Source organism: Spinacia oleracea, chromosome 4 (genome assembly GCF_020520425.1).
Source record: "Spinacia oleracea cultivar Varoflay chromosome 4, BTI_SOV_V1, whole genome shotgun sequence".
Taxonomy (NCBI): Eukaryota; Viridiplantae; Streptophyta; class Magnoliopsida; order Caryophyllales; family Amaranthaceae; genus Spinacia; species Spinacia oleracea.
Window position 1 is genome coordinate 164,197,130 of NC_079490.1, and position 20,984 is coordinate 164,218,113.

Below are 20,984 nucleotides of genomic sequence, written 5' to 3' on the forward strand. Positions count from 1 at the left end.
CGACCCCTACCGTGCTTATTTCTTTTTTTCCATTTCTTAATATTAATTATTAACATTACCAAATTTAACTTATCAACATCAGTGTCTGTAGCTCAATGGATAGAGCGTCTGTTTCATCGCTTCGTTAAAAAAAAATACCAATTTTAATGCTGACGTGGACGGTATGGTGAGAATTAAGTTAAAAAGTGGTGCATTTTGGAAATTTGACGTTCTCTAAGCGATATTGAAGGAAAATAGGAAATCGATAAGCTTTGTCGCTTTGACTTTTTCTAGCCGAGTGAGTAAAATTACACTCTCATAAACTTGGCCTTTTTGGCGCCCGCCACTCTCCCCGTCTACCGGCAGTTTGAGAGAGAGAGAGAGTGTTTTGGGGCAAAACCCCGCAAAATCAACCTCTTTAGATTCCAAAAGGTCTTGCGCGCACAAGGTGCACAATAAATTTATTGTACACCAAAATAACTTTAACTATTTTTTTTGTAACTTTAACTTAGTTTTGATTAACTTTTATATTAGTAAAAAAAATTGATAGATAAATATTTTAAAGGGTTAAATTGTTAATTTTATACATTATTAGTGATTTGGAAGAAATAAGTTTTACTAAAATGAAAAAATTTATCACTTAAAAATAGATAACTTTTACATATATATGCTTAACTTTTAAGCATTTTGAATTAACTTTTACTCCGGTGTACAATATTTATTGTACACCCATTGTAAATAAGAATTTGTGTTTAGATTCCCCCCTCTACTTTCTCTCGCCAATTTATTCCCAGAAATCCCTCGTCATTTCCCCATTTTCTCTCTCCTCCAACTTCATTCCACTTCAATGGCGTCCCAGCAACAGTCAGACGCCATTAAGGTAAACCTCGCTGTACATTTTTGCATAGCTTGCCCTAATTTTCCGCGTTTTCAATAATTAAAGGCTTTACTGTTTCGATTTAAGTTTAAGTGAATTACATCCTTTAATTTGTTTGATTTAATTCGAGTTATTGTTGTTTTTGGTGAAAATTAGGGTGCGAAAGTTTTGATGGTTGGCGCTGGTGGTATTGGCTGTGAACTGCTCAAAACCCTTGCTCTTTCTGGCTTCCAAGATATTCACATAGTGAGATTTTGTCTATTCTCTTCTTTTCTTTTTTGTTGAAATTATCGTTTTTACTGTTCCCCAGGTTAAATTATGTTTGGAGGTATTTTGGGAAGTTGAATTGTTGTACTCCCTCCGTATTTATTTAACATATACACTTGCCTTTTCCGGCCGTATTTATTTAAGAGATGTACTTGCCATTTTTATTAACTTATCAACCCACCCTCTAATTAAATAATATATCTACACCCCACCCCCACCCCTCTTTCCCTAAAATGACATGGTTCCCACTTGTTTTTCTTATTAAAATATCTACTCAACCCCGCTTGTTTTATTACTTTATTTCATTCAATTCTTTTTTTAATACGCGTGCCCGACCAAGTGTATCTCTTAAATAAATACGGAGGGAGTAATAGATGGATTTTAGTTAAATTTGCGCGAAAAGTACTGTATAGAAATTGATTATCTTTTTGCTAACTGCTCAAATTTGGGGAAAAAGTACATCACTGATTGTCTATGAGAATTATTATGTGATTTTTAAGAAAGTTTTAATGCCAATTAAGCTGCTTCTCTGATTTGCATGTAAAGACATACAGGTGAACACATTTTTTCTTGTAATGGAGTTTCTTTTGAAATTTGGCTGTTAACTTTTGTCAAGGATACTGAATAGTTTCATATGTAACTATGTAAGTGATGTCCGAAGACATGTAGGCAAAACATCATATTATTCCAGGTTTTTGTTTAGTAAATCACAGCATAAGCGATTTTTTAATGTGCCAGATTTATGTAACAGATCTGGCTTGTACACGTCTTTGGATTAGATTTACTACCTGGTTTGACTAAGTGTAGGAGATGCATCTTGAACCTGAAACTGAACTATATTTTGTGGAGGATCCTGTTTAATTCTTCAGTTATGGAAGTTATCGATATTTTCACTTGTGACACTGTTTCTCAAGGTGCCTCTTATATCTGGATATAAAAAATGTTGAATTTGAATAAAAAGGACTTTATTGGCAGACATGCTATAAGGTTTATGTGTTCTCTCCAAGGCTCTGACTCTTGAGGTATGACGTGTAGAGTCAAAAGTTCATGGACTTGGATGATGGTTAACTTTGAGGTCTATGTTTAGGATACATGTGTAATTGTATATGTACATTGCTTACTGAGTGGTCTGTACTATACATTTGAGGTGAATTAGCAATGTTCTGATTCTTCTCAATTATGTTGCCCATGTTGGATTGAATCAATTTTTTTGCATCATTGCTATTTTCTCCCGTGTATATGTTATACTGTTCTTTGGAAAGTTGTCAGAAACTACCTATAATTTACCGGCTTTTGTGATTAACTACCTAATGTATGTGTACTGTTCCCTTAGGCGTTACTTTAAGCATCAAGATAGCTCATTATACTGCTTCCTTCCATTAGATACACTGACATCCCCTTTTTTGTTTTTATATTTTCAAACTTGCCTTTAGAAAGAAATAGGAAAAGTATTTATAACGCACAACAAATTCTCACTCTTTTATGCAATTGTATGATGCCCTTAGTTTCAGTCCCCCTCCCCCAAATTGGAAACTTTATTCTCAAAAGTAGTCAAGCCTCCAGCAATTAGTAACCCTTAAACTACCTGCAAGAGCCCTTTAGTTTCAGAAATAAGATGATGGGACATGGTCAATTAACACTGAATTGCTATGCAGAGAAAGAGGGAGAAAGGTGAGGAAATAGAGGGAAGCTGAATTGTGGACCATCTTAATGTTAAAGGTAACAGAAAAAAATCTTTTTTTACAATGTTATGTAGTTTATAAAATAATGTTAAAGGTAGATGTTTATAAAGAGAGGTATGTGATAGGTAGTTTCTGTTTCTGAGAAATTTTCCCTATCATTTTCTCTGATTTAGGGTCTTTTAGAAATAGCTGTTAAAGTCAAAACGGGGAGTTAGGTACTTTTTAAACTATTACTGAGTATCTTATCTTGGGATTTTTCTTAAACAAAAAGGCAAACAGTTCTCTTCTTTTCCTTATCTTCTCTCTTCGTGTCTTTGGAATAAGAACTTGACACATACCATAAAGGAGATTATTATGATAAGAGAAGTTAGTGTAATTAATAATTATTGGAACTGGAAGTTTGAAATCAAATCATGGGAAGTTATATGTTCCATAAAAATGATTGCCTGCTCTAAATAATCCTCCTTTAGCTGGATTATTGGGTAGTTATTTACTTATTTCACAAACTCAAACAGTCAAATATTATTTATCTATAAGCAAGCACTAAATCCTAGAACATCACTTGACATTAAAGGGCTGGCGTGTATTTATTATTGTTGTTGTTGTTATTGTTATTATTATTATTATTTCTTATTTTTATTGTACTTTCTAAAAATGGTTTTACTATGCTTATTTCTTTTCTTTGGTAAATAATATCTGTTAATTTTGATTGCCGTACATCTTGTTATTGTTATTGCTGTTGTGGTTTGTTATTTGTGTCCACTTTTTCTGATGGAGAATGAGGGTAAGAAGGAAGTCATGAAAAGTAATTTTCAGTGTTTATCTGATGCAAAAACATCGAGATTCATTCTAAGCTCATTTCTATCCGCAGATTGATATGGACACGATAGAAGTTAGCAATTTGAATAGGCAATTTTTGTTTCGACAGTCGCATGTTGGACAATCAAAAGCAAAAGTATGTACTTTACCTCTGGCTTAGTGGTTTATGGTTTACTAGGTACTGAATCTATTTTACTAAAATGTCGGCCAGGTTGCTCGAGATGCTGTATTAAAGTTCAGGCCTCATATAAGTATTACGGCCCACCATGCTAATATTAAGAGCTCTGAATTTGACGTGGACTTCTTTCAGAAGTTTGATGTAGTTTTGAACGGTCTTGATAATCTAGATGCTAGGCGACATGTAAATCGCATCCGCTTGGCAGCTGGTGTCCCATTGGTAGAGAGTGGGACCACTGGGTTCTTGGGACAGGTAGTTTTTCTCTTATTTTTTAAATAAGTTATGACAAGAACATGAAAATAAAGCTAGGCATCCTTTTTTATTCCTTCAACATTGCTTACAAGCTACTTTTGTAGAAAGGCTACATGTCATAGTCCTCAATCTTGGTAACCAGGCTTAACTTGGCATGAAACTTGATCACTTGCAGGTTAGCAGCATTGTAGCCTTGACAAATGAGTAGCTTATGAGCTTGGAAACAGGAAATTGTGAACAAGAATGTAGAAACAAAGAATTGCAGAAATAAATCCTTTCAAATTACAATAAGGAAACAGAAACTAAAGCAATAAATCAATAAAACTTCTTAGAAATCTAATACTTCCCATTCTTTTGTTATTAACAAAAAAATGTAAAAGGGATATGAAAGGTAGTTTGGTTTAGTTAAAAAGATTTTACACATGAAAGATCATGTTTTGTTTCCAAAGATCTTGAAGGGGGGAAATATTGTTGGTCTTTAATTAACATCTTGAATGCCCTTAACTTTGGTTTTCAAGCTTGTTAGTTTTGAAAATTGAATATGTTCTTCATGAGGATTTTTCTGCTACGTAGTATCTACCCTGTTGGCCTGTTTGAGGTTTTGATTAATGATGATAATCTTTAAAATGATCATACGTAGGAGCTACTTTTGTTGCAACGAAGTATGTCGGTATGTCCTAGAGTTACACTGGCTATCTAGATCCTGTTACAACTTACATGAAGCCCTATTATTTATTTATTTATTTATTTATTTTATGTTATGTTGATGTAATGGATTATCTCAAATTTCATTATTGCATTATTGTTTTTTTGGGTGTGTGTGGCGATGGAATCAGGTAGCTGTCCATGTGAAGGACAGAACTGAATGCTATGAATGTTATCCTAAGCCCGCTCCGAAATCATATCCTGTTTGTACTATTACTAGTACTCCATCAAAGGTAATTATGTGTTTCTTAACAACCATTTGGCGCATTGTACTATTGATATCAATCTGAACTTTGTCCTGCAGTTTGTTCACTGTATTGTTTGGGCCAAGGATTTGCTCTTTGCCAAGTTGTTTGGTGATAAGAATCAGGAAAATGATCTCAATGTGCGTTCAAGTGATGGTGCAAGCTCTTCAGAACATACTGCTGACATATTTGAGCGCAGAAATGATGAAGATATTGATTGCTATGGAAGGAGAATATACGATCATGTTTTTGGTTACAACATCGAATTAGCTTTGTCTAATGACGAGACTTGGAAGAATCGTACCAGGCCAAAGCCAATATATTCTAGTGATGTTCTATCTGACAATCAGCAAAATGGGAACTTGGATAAAAATTGTTCCAGTAGTGATTTAGTTTTAGTCTCAGCAATGGCAACACTCGGGCTAAAGAATCCACAGGACGTGTGGAACCTGGCAGAGAACAGTAAAGTTTTGCTGGAAGCTGTGAAACTGTTTTTCTTGAAACGGCAGAAGGTTTTTGTCCCGCACTATCTGCTATTTTGATAAGCCTAAGATTCTGATTGGCTTTGGGGTATTAATTTTTCGTTAATGCCTTTAACAGGAAATTGGGAGCCTGACTTTTGATAAAGATGATCAGTTAGCTGTTGAGTTTGTTACTGCTGCTGCTAATATACGGGCTGCCTCTTTTGGTATTCCTTTACACAGCCTCTTTGAAGCGAAAGGCATTGCTGGCAATATTGTACATGCAGTGGCAACAACAAATGCTGTAGTTGCTGGGTTGATTGTTATTGAGGCTTTTAAGTTGCTTAATGAGGACTTGGTAAATGTGAGGTCGGTCCTAGATCTTTTTGTTAGCTATCATCTTTGCATCCCATTATTACTTCTTTTTTTCTATGTATCTTTTGAGATATAATTCAGATTTTGGTTGAAATTTCACACCTTTTATCTTTGCGATGTCCCAAAATAAACTTTTTAATTTTTCTTAAGCTTTATGATTTGTTATTTTGTTATCCCTCTCTATCCCATAACCACTTTTATTGCTTTGTTCCAATACATGCTCCAACTTTTATTTCTCTCTCACTTTTTTTCATTTTTTAACAACTATTAATCATTTGTGTCAAGTCACAAGGGACTAGTTGCTAATAATGGTTTATTCGAACTAGCATTGTGCATTTCCGCGTTCCATGACAATAAGCAATGCTTTTATGTTTATATTATGTTTACCAGCACTACTCTTTTCAGCCAATATGGCTTCAGATCCACTAGATTTATTTTTATTTTTTTTATTTGTTATTACCAGCCCTTTACGTAACTGTATTGACCAATGCCTTATTTGCCGTTTTTCTGTGTTGTTGGCTGCTTGGGCCTATGTTATATACTTTGGTTTTGTTTTCTGTGTCTTTTTTCTGTATTGAATGCTGAAAGTACTGTTTTGTAGACTGTGCATTAACATTGTGTGCCTATTTCTGCTCTAACACCTCCAAGTCTCTAGAAATTTTGTGGTGCATTAAACAAAGTTACTCAGTTTTTATCTTATGTAATGATGATTGACTAAATGCTTGAGTTTTGGGATGGATGCCCCCAAGTTTTTGGTGGCCACTTTCAATTTAATTTGATGTTTTCTTAATTAAATGCAATTCATTTAAATTGCATGTCGCTTACTTAACTAAAGATCTGTATTCTGTTGTGACCTCATGGTAAGTTTATTTATTTATTTGTTTGATTCCAGGATGACTTTTTGTAATGAGCATCCAAAAAGAAAGATGCTTCTTATGCCAGTTGAGCCATTTGAGCCCAACGAAACATGTTTCGTCTGTTCCAAGGTAATAGTTTTTGTCCTTCTCTACGTCATTTGATCTACTGTTGGAGTTCCTTTAATGAGTCTTCTGCTTTTGTCAATGGTGCTATGTCTCTAGACCCCATTGACACTTGAGGTTAATGCTCCGCACACGAAGTTTCGTGATTTTATTGAGAAAATTGTCCGAGAAAAGTTGGGCATGAGTCTGCCAACAGTGATGCAAGGTAATTTCTTGCTGTACGAGGATGGTGATGATCTTGATGAAGACGAAAGACGGAATTATGAAGCCAATCTTGAGAAGGTAAGTTGCTCCCCTTTTTGTTTAAGCTTGATCATCATGTATATTGTGGCATATGAAGTTCTGTTATCTTTGTTTTCTATTTCAGGTGCTTTCCAAGCTTCCATCTCCCGTAACTGGTGGTACAAGCATGTTGGTTGGGGATTTAAATCAGAAATTGTCCTGCGAAATCAACATAAAGCAAAGGTTTCTCTTTCGATTTATTCTAAATATGTCCAACATTTATACTTGTATCTAATTGCACTTATTAAGCCTGAGAAAAAATAGTCCAGTCTTCTGTCTTGTTTGTGTTGGTTTTTTTTGCTTGGAGGTGTCCACAACTGTACCGGTAATTCTCCTGCACAAGGAAACAAAAAAGTTTACTTGGAGAGTTGGAGTCTTATTAGGGTGCTGCCTACATAATTTTGATTGATTTTATTTCTTCATGTTTGGTGAATAAGTATTTGCAGTTGTGCTTTTGGTCTCAGCAAAGGTGGCCATGATTTATTTATTTATACTCTATTTATCTTTTAACTTTGTTGCTTGTAGACGTCATGCAGTCGTTGATTTTCTTGACTGACTTATCCGCTCATCGTTATGACCTGATTACTCGTGGTACGTTGGTATGACTGGTACCTTTTGGTTTAGAAAATCAATGTTGAAGTGCCACATACAATTTGACTTTTGGCCCTCTGGGCAGGAATAAGTGGTTTTTGATCTAAAGGATTGATTGTCTTGAGGAGGATATGCAGGATGTTCATGTTTGTTGGGTCATTGATATCCTAACCAGTTTTGCTGTGAACCTAAAAGGTTGATTTTAACTTTGTTCGTGGAAGGAGTGGGAACATCTGTGGCTTAATTGCCCCCCTTAACTGACCAATGGTGGTTTGGGCGCACTTCTGGCAAGCAAGTCTACAGAGGACAACGAAATTGGAGGGATTTTTTTTTTTTTTTTGGGGGGGGGGGGGGGGTTGACTAGAGACTACGACAACTATTTTGTGGTGGTAAAGAGATCATTTAAACTTGGGACGCTAGGGTTTTGCATGACCTCCTCTCTCTTTCCTGCTGTAGACAGATCCTTCCTTATTCTCCTCAGCTAGCTTGTTTGCTTAGTTTGTGACTTATAAGTGTTATTGACCTAAGGGATCGTGTTTGATTTCTCTAAAACTTCCTTTCCGGTTTCAAACGTAATTCACTGTATGTATATATTAAGATGGATTCTCCCAACCCGCATTCATTCGTTTACATTTTGTGCAGAGAGGAGTTTGATGAGGAAAAGGAGCCTGATGGCATGGTTCTCATTGGATGGTTACAAGCTCCAACTGATACAGAAAATAAAGCTTCTGTTCAAAATGGTGAGAGCACATCAGGTACAGGTGCAAATCAAGCAATGCCTTCAGAGATTGCAGAAGCCAAGGAAGCTGAAGTCAATGCAGCATCTAAGAAAAGAAACTTTTCCGAGCTTTCAAATTCTTCCTTTTCTCACCCTTCAAGTGGTAAAGATAAATCAAGCAAGAATAAAGAGGTAATTTTGGAAGATGAAGGTGATGATCTTATCGTACTTGACCATTTGAATTCTGAAATGGCCAAGAAGAAAAGACTAGTATAAATCATTCTGGACATTTTGACCAAAACTATTTCCCCCTAATTTACATCAATAGAGAGATCTGTTAGATTCGCCCAACACTTGACCGGAGTTGGATCTAGCCTCTCAAGCTTTTGACCCTAACACAGTCTACTTTCGACGTTCGTAATGTAGAATGAATTTCACGGTTTGTCACTCTGTAAATTATTTGACTGATGCACGTTGCTACTGTCTGAACCTATTGAAATCCTGTATTAGCCGACACATGATTTTTGTGTGTGCTAATTTTAACTTTTAATGTTGATTATCAAGCTGTTTTGTATTTTCTTCACTTCTCAGGATTTCCTGTTAGCTGTCTCCTAACCCCATTTAGCATGATTTAACTGATGAGTTTTCATGTGTAAATTAGGGTTCTTCTGCTGAAGGATGTAGATAGTAAATTGAAACCTATGTCTTTCACGACGAATGAAATGGGGTAACTGAACCTCCTGCTTCATTTTGTCAATGATTTGCTTCATTTTGCCACTTGTAAGAGGTTTAACATCATCCATCTTGCACCTTCCAGTTGCAACCTTTTTATGCCTATGATCAAGACCCTGGTTTACTGTACTAATATTAATGTGTACGGAGTACGTTTTAATTTTGGTCATTAGTTAGAATAGTGTTCAATGATTTATTGATTTCCCTGCTGTGGCCTAGTCTTTTCTAAACATTGTGTTTTAAAATTTTCATCTTCTTTATTGGATCTCTAGGAACTACGAAGTATAAGTTTTGAAAACCAAGACCGGCCTGCTTCTGCAAGTAAAATCTTTTGACGGGTGTTGGAAATTTGGTGTTTATACAGAGCATTTTTCTGCTTTTACGAATGCCTTATAAATTCCCTTTCTTTGTTATCCTTTCTTCTGGAACTCAGACGCCGTGCATTGGTAGAAGTTCAGCTACTGGTTGCTGGATCAATCTTTTGTGCATGAATTCAGATATCTTCAGTTCCAAGATCAAACCTGTCCATGGAATCAGGTTAATTCTTGTTATAATGCTTGGTTTTGCTTTTATTCCTTCCTCTCTTTCCCCCTGTAGTATATTGTGCCATTGTGGTGGATTCAATTGCGTCAGAAATATGTGACAATCAAAATGCAGGTTGTTTAAATATAAGGGGATTACATCTTACAAACGGTATTTCCATAATGAAGAATACCTTATCCAAAATCTATTGCTTATGTTATCTTTTTTTCCTAGTCCCTATAATAGTAATTACTATTCTTTTTTACCAAAGATGAACTTATATTAATTATCTAACCGGAAAAAGAAATGAAAGGAAAAGGATTTGTCGCATCTTTTTCTGAAAATTATACTGTTATGCCATTTTGGAGAGGCATTTAAACACCTATGCAAGGCATAGGAGGTTGACTGTTGCTTGACATTTGCCTGCATTGTAAAGGAGGAGCATTCATGGTTTCTTCATCTATGTAGTTCTTCCTCTTCTTTAGCTTCCTATGATCATGTTTCTTCAAGTCGTCCAATGTATGGACATCCGCCAAACACGCAAATGATCTTGATTTCTCCGAGTAGTATCGGGATAACCCTCTCCTATCAACCAAATCAACAAATAATTCAAAGATTAGAATTGAAGTTTGATTCCTTCAATTGTACGAAAGTTTATGCCAACCTTGATATAACAAAACCAAATTTATTTGACCTATTTTGATCATGCATATCAATCTACAGTACCATTGTAACAATATATGACCCGCCCCCGTTCATTTTTACTAGTACCGTTTGTCACTGTCACGCATGTCAATGCACAACTTTGATCATTAATATATTTAATTCTCTTTAAGCAAAAATTATAAAAAGTTAATATTTTGAAAATATATATTAAGACGAATCTAATAAGATCCCACGTGACTATGTTTTAATTTACGTATAAATTAAATCACCAACAGTAGTCAAAATATAATACTTCCTCCGTTCCGAAAATATCGCACCATATTCACACTATGACTTTGGTCATTTTTTGTGATTCGTACGTAAAAATTTCAGTCATGTGGGTCATGTTAGATTCGTATCGATATATATTTTATAAATATTAATTTTTTATAATTTTTACTTGCACGCGATTGAGATATTAAGAGTCAAATTAATGATCAGGGGAGTAAAAGTCAATCATGGTGCGATATTTCCGGAACGGAGGAAGTATGTGAATAATATAGAATTTACCAACATTGCGAGTATTAAAAGTCAGAGGAAGTATTACTTACTTATGAGGAAGATTCGTTACTAGATCATCCATGTCAAAAACATCTGTATTCTCTTCTACATTTTTTTCCATAATTTTTTGAGAGAGGTTTTTGGGGTTGGGGAAGCCTTCTTTGTTTTTTCTATCAATCATATGAGGGATGACATGCACGAGTCAATATAAGCTGGTGGTTGAGGAAGAAGAGTTTGGATGGATAGATTTATTAAATAGTCATATATGGAAGTTGCTAATTTATGATGCGAGGAACATAATTTGATTGGAAAAAATTAAAGAAAAAGACTAATGGATTGAGTTTTCAAGCCTCTAAAATCTATGCATATAAATCACTCTTTAATGGCTGATGCCGCGTGTATTTTGACCATTAATTTACCTTCTTTTTATCTTTAGACGTTTTGACTCCTTGCTCTATCTTTGGCTATGTTTAAAGCTTATCTTAATTTCAAAGTACCATGTATTTTGATGTATGTACCCTAAAATTATGTTTTAAGGCAAAGGGGAATCATGTACTTGAGAGAGTACAATTACTTCTGGTAGCTCATGTTCTTTCTCAATATAGATGCAGTATCAAGTACAAACTTTTATATAAGTCGGTGTTACACAAAAGACCACCTTGATGTCATATAAGTTAAGCAATGAAATTATTTAGTTAAACACTTGAACTAATTAGTTAAACACTGGAACCAATTAGTTAAACAATGAAAATAATTAGTTAAACACTAGAACTAATTAGTTAACCAATATAACCAATTAGTTAAACAATCAAAGTGGTCTTTCCGGTAAGGCGGTCTTACACAAAAGTTGCCGAGTATCAAGGTTCTGGTTCCATATTACGGAGTAGATACATATTCTTTCGTTTATGTCTTAGGAGCAAAGCACACGCACATCCAAGTGTATCACATAGGTTCTTTTTTTGGGTGCTCCTGATCCATAAAGATTATATAAATTACAAATAGGGGAAGATGATCTATTCGAACTTGTGACGTATTGTACACAAGCCCTCGCGATTATTTTGGTCGCCGGTCATAAATGATGCAATGAGAATGAATTTGTATGTAAATTTGTAAGCAAAAATCAAGTTCATTCTCATGATAATGCTAATTCATTCCAAATTATCTCTTTTTCTTCATAAATTTCCATTATCATTTCGGTAGAGCATTTGGTGGGAATGCAAATGAAGAAAAACACCAAATTGAGATATTTTTTTTTTTCCAAATAACTCTTAGATTTATTCCTATTCTTACCATATATCTACTAAGAATCGTCAATGTATTCATACGTTCATGATTCATTCTATTGGCTAATCGGCACGTTTAGTAAGGAATCTTTTAACCAAATTGGCTTATTGAGTATTTATGCTTATAATTGCATGATCTGGGGACTTTTTTTCCCCTCTTGGAAATATCTGAACAGTTTGGCTTTAATTGTTAAAGTGATGACTTCATTTGTTTTTTTTACCCCAGCTCCTTCGTCAAATAAACAATAATACGACCAAAAGATTGAACAAGGATGAAAGAAATTCATTAATTTACTAATATTTGTATTTTCATCAAAGTATAAAGGATGACACAGTCGATTACTTAGTATTTTGTATGACGTATAAAATTGTATATCCTCTTAAATGAGGTCATACTGAGTACTCCGTATATAGTACGGAGTAGTAATAGAATTATGATGATATATCGTTCACTAAAGTCACAATAATCAAAGATGTTCATTTTAACGAATGAATTTGTGACCAGATTAATAAGTTTTGTTTTATTATGTACCTTTTCAAAATTAAGAGGAGGATATGCAGTTTTTGTTAATTTAAATGAATTTTCTTTTTGGAGGAAAATGGTAATGATTTATGAATTTATCTATCTAAAAAAAAAAACTAAAGTGAGCAAGAATAAAAGCTTAGCTGAAAAAATGCTAATACTACTTTTACATGGAAATCTTCTAAGCACAAAACTTTCTATTGCCACTCATCTCTGACATATATATACATGAATCAATGAAGACGAAATCAGCATAATAAGTTATTATCTGCAAGTAAGAGTAAGTTTACGATACACTCATACACCGCGCCAGAGCTTGAGAGAGAAGTAATTTTTTCTAGACATGAACAAGCTATAACAACATCACTAAATAACAGCCATTGAATTGTTTTTTTGACATAGGAAAAGCGAAATAAAACAAAGCCACCATTCATCGATCATCACCGGTACCATCAAAACTCAAAAGTATCTGTACATGAGAATTGGTTTGCAATAATCCAAAAGTCATTGGAATTTTTAAAAAATATAATTTTATCTTCCACTGAGGTTGCTGAATTGTGCTAGTAAAGCAGTTCCAGATCGTTCATCCATGGCTCGTGTCTGTTCAGGAATAATGGCGCTAGGGCGAGTTTCAAGGGTTGTATCTGTTACAACAGGTGTAACAGTAGTAGCAGTAGGATTAGGGTTCAGATTAGGGTTTGTAGTAGCATCGTCTAACTTACCCTGAGCCGATGCCTCTTGAAGTTGCAAAGCATACTCCAGATTCCATAGTACATCACCCATTGTAGGCCTATCACTTCCATACTCAGCCAAACATTTTTCTGCTGCTTCAGAAAATTTCTTCATGGATTCTGGGTTTATCGATCCTACTAAAACCGGGTCTAGGATTTTTTCCAGCATATCCTTCCTCTTCCAATTCATAGCCCATTCAGCAAGGTTGACTTGCTCTCTAGGTAGAGCAGGGTTGATAGCAGGACGAGCACATAAAACCTCAAGCAACACTACTCCGAATGAGTACACATCTGACTTGTCAGTAAGTTGTTGTTTCCTGAAATATTCCGGATCAAGATACCCGAAACTACCCTTAACAGCTGTACTGACATGGTCTGCTTGTTGGCCTGGACCGTCTTTGGAGAGTCCAAAGTCTGCCATCTTTGATACAAAGTTTTCGTCAAGGAGGATGTTGGTTGTCTTGACATCTCGATGGATGATTCCTTGGGCTGAACCTGTGTGGAGGTAGTGCAGCCCACGAGCTGCTCCAATGCTTATCTCGAGTCTCTGCTTCCATGATAATGGAGGCATGTTCTTGCCATAGAGGTGGTCGCGTAGAGGTCCATTGGACATGTACTCGTATACTAGAATCATCTCATTATTCTCGTCACAATACCCTATTAGGGACACCAAATGCTTGTGCCGAAGTTTGGACAACATTTGTATTTCAGTCATGAATTCATTGATACCCTGCTCAGACTGAGGGTTGCCTCGCTTGACTGCTACCTGTTCATGATTGTGAGATCAATGTTAATGTCTATATAGTATATATATAAGGGTTTGTTTTCTTCAACCTTGTACAATATAGTTTTGACACTATGAAAAAAAACTTTGTTTTAATTAGGCTCTGTTATGTTCACCTTATTTCCACTTCTTTCAAGACAAATAAGTTGAGGAAAAATAAGGGTTGAACAAGCACAGTTTTATAATAAAATAAGTTTTAATAAATTCAGATAATATAAGTTCATTAAAAGTAAGTGAAAATCATGTAAATAGAACGCACCCTAATCAATAACAATATATTAGGGGTCGTTTGGTTGATCGTGGGAAGTAGAACCTCATAGGAAGAAACTTTTCTCATGTATAAACATTTCCTAGGAAGTGAGTGATATTGTTTGGTTAAACATGAGAAGTAAATTCCCATTTTCCATGGGGAAAGTTCAATTACCTAGGTTCCCCTAGGTAAACAACTTCCTCCATTTTGTAGGAAGTGTGACCTCCCATGTTTTTGTGAACCAAATAATACTTGAAATGATTTTTCATGTCAACCAAACATCACATTAGTTTAGTTCATCCAGGGTCAACTATACCTTAATAAAGTTGTAACAAAAAGCTTAATAAATAATAATGGCTTAAAAAATAACTTTAGGCTAATAACCTGGGTGGCATCCAACGTTCCAATGTAGACATTGCCAAATCCTCCAACACCAATGACACCACTAGCTTCAAAGTTTTTGGTAGCATCCTTGATCTCGTCGAAGGTGAACCTGCGGCCAAGACCACCGGTGGTGAAAATGCTGCTTTTGTGAGACCCATAATTACTCTTACCGAAGACAGTTGAGTCCCCTGCATGAAGAGGAAGTAACCAAGATGAAAAGCTGTTTCTCCTTTGCCAATCTTGAGGCCTCTTATGCCACTTAATCACCATTGCGCCCAACCCAACAAAGGCTCCAAACATCATAGCAAACCCAACTGCGGCGACTGTTTTCTTATGTTTGCCATCAAAAGCAGCTTTTCCATCTGGACCAAACTCCCCATCCAAACTGCTAACCGTGTTGTTCATCTTGAAAACCTCAACCCCATTGAGGATAGCGTTTTTAGACCCGGAATCAACTTTAGCCGGTCCAATTTGAACAGAGACTTTATCTTGAACCAAAGAGGAATCAACAACAATGTCTTGGTAATTCGGGGTGGCTAATTTACCCGTTATTGAAGATAAATCCAATGAAGAAATAGCGGTTTTCCCATTAATATAGACATTGAAATACAAGTCATTAAGGGATGTACTAACAATGTCACAAAAATGTAGCCTTACTAAGTAAGAGTAAGACTTCTCAACGGTAAAATCCCATGAGACGTTGAAGCTTTGGACCATGGTGTTTGAATCAGCCATTTCAGCTGCAGTTGCATAAACCGTTTGTGGGGCTATATAAGGGGTGACTCCTTGAGGGTACTTAATAACAGAGGTTTGAACATTAACATTTTTCGCCATAGCTTTATTGTTGAGATACTGACCATCTTGAACCCATGTTCGACCAAGGGTGTCATTATCAGCTGTAACTAAATTTCCACCCACATTAACTCGATACATGGTTTCAAGTGAGTTTTGATTCAGACCATTAAACTCACCTACTGGAGATAAAGATTGCCCAGAATCACCAATCAAGGTGTCTGGTGCGGTGGAAACTTCAATGGCATTAATGAAAGCAGCCGAGGATTTTTGAGGCTCAAACTTAATAGAAAACCTTTGTGACTTAACATGGATAAGGTACTCCTTCATTGTAAGGTTGGTTGTACTAAAGCTATGAAGTAATGTGACTTCATTAGTGTAAACATTAAAACTCGCCGTTTCAAGCTTGAAAATGTCGGTCTTAATGGGAAGGAAATGGAGTCGAACCCAATGCCAACCAGAATCCTGCAATGTAAACGTGTAGGTTGCATCCTTTAAGAAAACTCTTGCAGAAGAATATATCTTTGAAGGAACAATTGCATTCGGGTCAGAAACAAGGTACTTATCTTCTGCAGAAAGAAACCCATGAGCGTCTTGATCAGATTGGTAGGATTTTCCATCAGGGGTGCCTATTTTATTATTGCTTCCACAAGCAATGAAGAAACTATCTTTCGGGGTGAAGGCGGTAGGGGCCGCGAGGGTGGAGGTTAGAAGGGAGAGGTAAAGAACAAGGGGTAAAAGCGTGGATATAGACATGGAAATGAAGGATAAAGATGATGATGATGTCCGGGAGGAGGAATGAAGGATAAGTGGTATTTTATTCTTGTCCAACATCATTCCTCCTAACCCAGGAGGGGGTAAAGTGTAAGACTAGGAGAAAGAAAAAAAAATTGAAGCTAAGAGCAACAGAATTTGGGAGAGATTTGGGAGAAAACATCAAAGTAAAAGGAAATTTTTGCTGTTTTTTTTTTCTCCTAGTCTTGAAAATCGGAGATGATTTTGTCTTTGAGGATGTTGGTTGTTGTTTTGTGTATTTTTGATGGATGGTAGAGGTAAACTAAGGTTATTGTCCAAATTTTTTGCCAATTTTTTTGGTTTGATGGTGGTTTTTTTAGACAATAAATATATAAATTAGCATAGATTATGTGTGGGCTATAATTAGAAAAAATGTGATGGTTAATTAAGGACTTAAGAGGTTGTCAATGATCGACTAAATAGTCTTAACATCATTGACATAATCACAACTCAACTCCAAAACTGGATAATTTTAGTATAAAAAAAACTTTGCATGCGATATGGTAGATTAATTATTCATTTATTCAGATTTATTATGCGGAGCCCTTAATAATATAAGGGTATACAAATTATAATTATAGAAACGGCGATTCGGACTCGTGATCTATTATATTCATATATATCGTACCACGCACCAAGGTCTATCTCCTTGGTATAATTAATAAACTATTACAAAGTATTTTGTATTACATTTTGCATTCCACTTGAATGATGTAAATAATTTTATTATCTACACGGGGAGAAATGACATTTAAATTTGTAACTTATTTACTTTCTCCGTTTCTTAAATATTACACCATTTTGATTTTTACACTATTCACAATACCATTTTAGCCATTTTTGGTGATTCATACGTAAGAAAAATTGTACTCATGTGAGATCATATTAGATTCGTATCGATGTATATTTTCTAAATATCAACTTTTATAATTTTACTCACTTTATATACTTCTGTTAACTTTTGAGTATTTTTTCCGTTCTTGTATCCGTTTAACTTTGAGAAGACATACCTAACAAAAACGAATTAAGTAATAAGAGTCGTATATGTGATTAATTTTTTGAGTTGAGATATAGAGTGAAAAAGAAAATTAACCCCACACAGTTATATATATTCGAATATCTCTTGAGGAGGAATATATTTATTTTAATTACTTTTATAAAATATAGTCTTTTTCTTTTAGTTGAAATAAATACTCCGTAGTACTTTGCACTAGGTATGTTCTTTTTCTTTTATAAAGGTTAAAAATCATAATGTAAATATTATAGAGTTTTTAATATATATGTTAAAGGTTGTTTATAGTACTTATGTTCTTAACATATTCTTTTAAGTACACTTTTATGTATTTTATTTAAGCTTGTAGTTAAAAAAAAAAACATGAAAGTGGTTCCAAAATACTTAATTTTCTTATGTTTCTTTGTATAAGGTGTGTTCTTTTAAAGGTCTAGAAAATATTTTAACTAATAAATAACTAGTATGTGGCCGTGCTATTGCACGGGTACCTATAAAAAATACAGAGTATAAAAAAACTCTTAAACGACTATGTTAATTATAATGTTTATTATTTGACAATATTAAAAGGTTTATAGATATTGTATGTCCCTTATGCAAAACTTAAAACCAGAAGTAAGAAACTAAAACAGTATCCAAAATTAAGTTATAGATTTATGAGAGTCTAAAAAAGTGTGAACATATTGTCTACCTTCTCTAGCCAGAATAATCCTAATATGCAAATCTCGATATTCACATTGGTCACGCAATATATGGTTCGAGCATTCCGAAACATCGCCACATATGGATTTACATTGTCAAGCATTTTTGTAGTCCTTCTATATAGGATAATAGGGCTTATCGTGGAAGATTCATAACCATCTATCACATGCATGCGATTTTGTACTTCATTATCAATGTCATAAATGTACAATTACGCAAACTTTAGCAAATTCCTTGGCTCTGGGATTAAAGACCCAATTTTTTAATGATTACTACCACTTATGCGGAAGACATATAGGGCCTTTACCGTCATTAACGTGAATGCCAACAAAGAATTGAATGTTCGAGCTTTATCTATGAAATGGCGATTCGACAAAAGGGAATTGAATACCTTCATTTTATTTATCATTACCTTTTACATTATTTGAATAGCTTAATACCCCCACTTACCCACTTGTATTTTTATTTTAATAAAATTAACTCACCCTCTTAAACTTTGTGCCGGTCAAGTGCACCATTTATTATATATGGATGGAGTATGTTGTTTTTTATAATCATATCAACCGCACGTTACTATAATCCCTTCATCCCAAACTAAGGCAGATTTAATAATGTTTAGTTGGCTATGATATTAATGTTCATCTTTTAGTTAGGCTTAAATGTTTCTTCGAGAATAATGTAGTTATATAACAAAATTAAATTTTAAAAAGGAAGAAGAGGCAAGAGCTGCAGTGATCAACAAAGTGGCAACTACTTCAAATGCATCTCAAAAAGTTTTTGGTACGATAGTTAGGAGGTCATTCAGGTTTCAAAGGACTCTAATATGGTAGAAGGCTTTTCTTCGAAGGCAAAAGACTTACTCCTTTTGTTGTTAGCGGTTCAACAGTGGATAATCCGATTACCATTGTTGAAATGAAAGATGGAGAAATCACCAAAAATTAATTCTCCCAAGTGTCTTAGTAGTGTTTCATCGTTGGCTTGTATAGATAACCAGAATTTTTTGTGGCCTCAAGGTTTATCTAGGTTATTGGGATATTTTGTACAAGGGAGGTATGATCTTATCGTTATTTGCTTCACCAGAAGGGAAGCTGGTTTTGTACCAAACCTACCTTAATGTTTTGTTAATATAATCGTCTTTTCATGTGTTAAAAAATCTATGTGGTATAGTGGTATACCAAGCTTAGTCAAAGGATATCTAACCCAAATTATTAGCATAAGTTTCATTCTTTCTCCTCTTTCTAAGATTTTTCTTTCAATCTTCAACAATCTATATACAATTACTCGTGCTTACACTAGCAAAATTAATAGGTTTGCTGACTTGTATAATTGCATATATTTTTATACTTGGTAAACTAAGAGTATTCCCTTTTAAAAAAAGAAAAAAAAAATCTTTAAGGGTATGTTTTGATTCTTCTTCGGCAGCTTCTTTGGTAGTAGGTGCGATATTGAAGGAGTTCAAGGCTAAGGATCGCTCCTTCGACTGATTGTTCGCATCGGATCTCAGGTTCTCTATTGCACTCCAAGCCATAGGAGTTCAATACTTGTAGCAAGGGTGATGGACTGCTGCTATCCAGAAGAGAGCCTTACTCTATGGGAGTGCTAGCGCTCCTGCTACTAAGACTAGAGCCTTGAGCATTGTACAAAGAATTTGCAGGGTTTTTCTTTGGACTGGGGGTGATGCGGGTTGAAAAGGGGATTTGCTCTTGAAAAATGTCATTTATCTAGATTTAACAACTTCTTAGATCTAGTTTCCCTTATTCTGTTTTTCTTTAGTTGTAAATTTATTTTTAACTAATCTGATCCCCGGTTGATATATTTTTTCTTCATATTCTTATGTGTTATTTTTTTTCCTTTTTCTTGGAATTTGCCGATTTAATTTGATTATAATGGCATGAGATTTGGTAGAATATATGCAATATTACAATAGTAGGGAAATTAATTAAAATGTAGCGATAAGTGGAAAATGCAGAGCTATTGATAATATGTACAATTGTGCATGTAGGCTTAGAAGTGATTTTGTGTAATTTTATTTTCAATGTATAATTCTGCCAAATTTATAATATTTTTATTTTTATTTTCGTATTGTGTAACTATGTAGAATTCGATCTTCCATTGCTAAAATATGTTTTTTTTTTGTAGCAACTAAAATAAGTAACCTTTTCATTTTGTAACATAGATTTGTCATGGAATTTGAAAGTGAATAATTGTTTTAAATTATTTCCTTATTCTTTCATGTCCACTAATTACTCCATCCGAACCTAAATGTTATTCCCGTTTGTCATTTTACGCGGTTATTAAGGAAAAAGAAACATTATAAGATTAACTATTATTAATGTAGTTTTATGGGGAATTGTTTATTTTTGATTCCATTTTCACAAGAAAACAAAATAGTTGAACCAATAGAATTTAAGGAATAAAAATGCCAACTCATTAATCCATCCAAACTTAAACCAACCAATGAGACTATAAGGTTTTTTTATTGATAAACCAATAGAATTACAGAGTTAAAATTACAAGGAAGAGATTAAAAAGGAAATAAAAGAAATGGGAAGATTATTTTGGGACACTAAAAAAGGAAACGGGAATAACATTTAGATTAGGAGGGAGTACCTTTTATTATTGCGATTTCCAATTTAGTCTCTTCATTAATTGTGTGGGGGGTGATTTTGTTGATTTGTTAATTTTTTTTTATTTCCTAAGTTTCTTTAAATAACAAATCATGAGAGGTGAGAGTTGGGGTTTTGGAGCCCTCACATTCCTCACCACTCTTCTTTAATAATATAGATAACCACGTTATTTTGAGTTATTTGATATGTTTTTTTTCCAGTGACTTGTTTTTCAAAGTTTTAGTCAACTCCGT

At 34.5% G+C, this 20,984-nt stretch overlaps 2 protein-coding genes across 5 annotated transcripts; one reads left to right on the plus strand and one right to left on the minus strand.

The window, feature by feature from the left end:
* Window positions 1-251: 251 nt before the first annotated feature.
* On the plus strand, window positions 252-9,935 carry LOC110792581 (SUMO-activating enzyme subunit 2). Of its 4 annotated transcripts, none has more exons than XM_021997408.2 (13): window positions 252-396; window positions 731-859; window positions 1,013-1,102; window positions 3,677-3,760; window positions 3,836-4,054; window positions 4,891-4,992; window positions 5,064-5,516; window positions 5,605-5,834; window positions 6,733-6,826; window positions 6,920-7,102; window positions 7,188-7,285; window positions 8,336-8,603; window positions 9,577-9,935. In XM_021997408.2, exons 2-13 carry the CDS (start codon window positions 827-829, stop codon window positions 9,784-9,786), a joined length of 2,064 nt encoding a protein of 687 aa, XP_021853100.2. In that variant the 5' UTR covers window positions 252-396; window positions 731-826; the 3' UTR covers window positions 9,787-9,935. The 4 variants fall into 4 exon arrangements, with proteins under 4 accessions (XP_021853100.2, XP_021853103.2, XP_021853102.2 ...); XM_021997411.2 differs by lacking the exon at window positions 9,577-9,935 and adding an exon at window positions 9,416-9,561; XM_021997409.2 differs by lacking the exon at window positions 252-396 and adding an exon at window positions 2,779-2,842 and having other exon boundaries at window positions 809-859.
* A 2,915-nt stretch (window positions 9,936-12,850) lies between these two features.
* LOC110792577 (probable receptor-like protein kinase At4g39110) lies at window positions 12,851-17,251 on the minus strand. Its single transcript, XM_021997404.2, has 3 exons — window positions 17,240-17,251; window positions 14,827-16,488; window positions 12,851-14,174 (listed from the first exon to the last, which is right to left on the minus strand). The coding sequence occupies exons 1-3, from the start codon at window positions 17,249-17,251 to the stop codon at window positions 13,209-13,211; spliced, it is 2,640 nt and encodes an 879-aa protein (XP_021853096.2). The 3' UTR covers window positions 12,851-13,208.
* Window positions 17,252-20,984: the final 3,733 nt, after the last annotated feature.

What these genes read in the sequence shown, in the direction of transcription:
- LOC110792581 (XM_021997408.2), top strand. Translation starts at nt 827, where the DNA reads ATGGCGTCCCAGCAACAGTCAGACGCCATTAAG. An exon ending in TTTTCTTGAAACGGCAGAAG is followed by an intron (nt 5,517 to 5,604) that starts GTTTTTGTCCCG and finishes TGCCTTTAACAG; the next exon opens with GAAATTGGGAGCCTGACTTT. An exon ending in AATCAAGCAAGAATAAAGAG is followed by an intron (nt 8,604 to 9,576) that starts GTAATTTTGGAA and finishes TCTGGAACTCAG; the next exon opens with ACGCCGTGCATTGGTAGAAG.
- LOC110792577 (XM_021997404.2), bottom strand. An exon ending in GAACGTTGGATGCCACCCAG is followed by an intron (nt 14,175 to 14,826) that starts GTTATTAGCCTA and finishes AATCATGAACAG; the next exon opens with GTAGCAGTCAAGCGAGGCAA.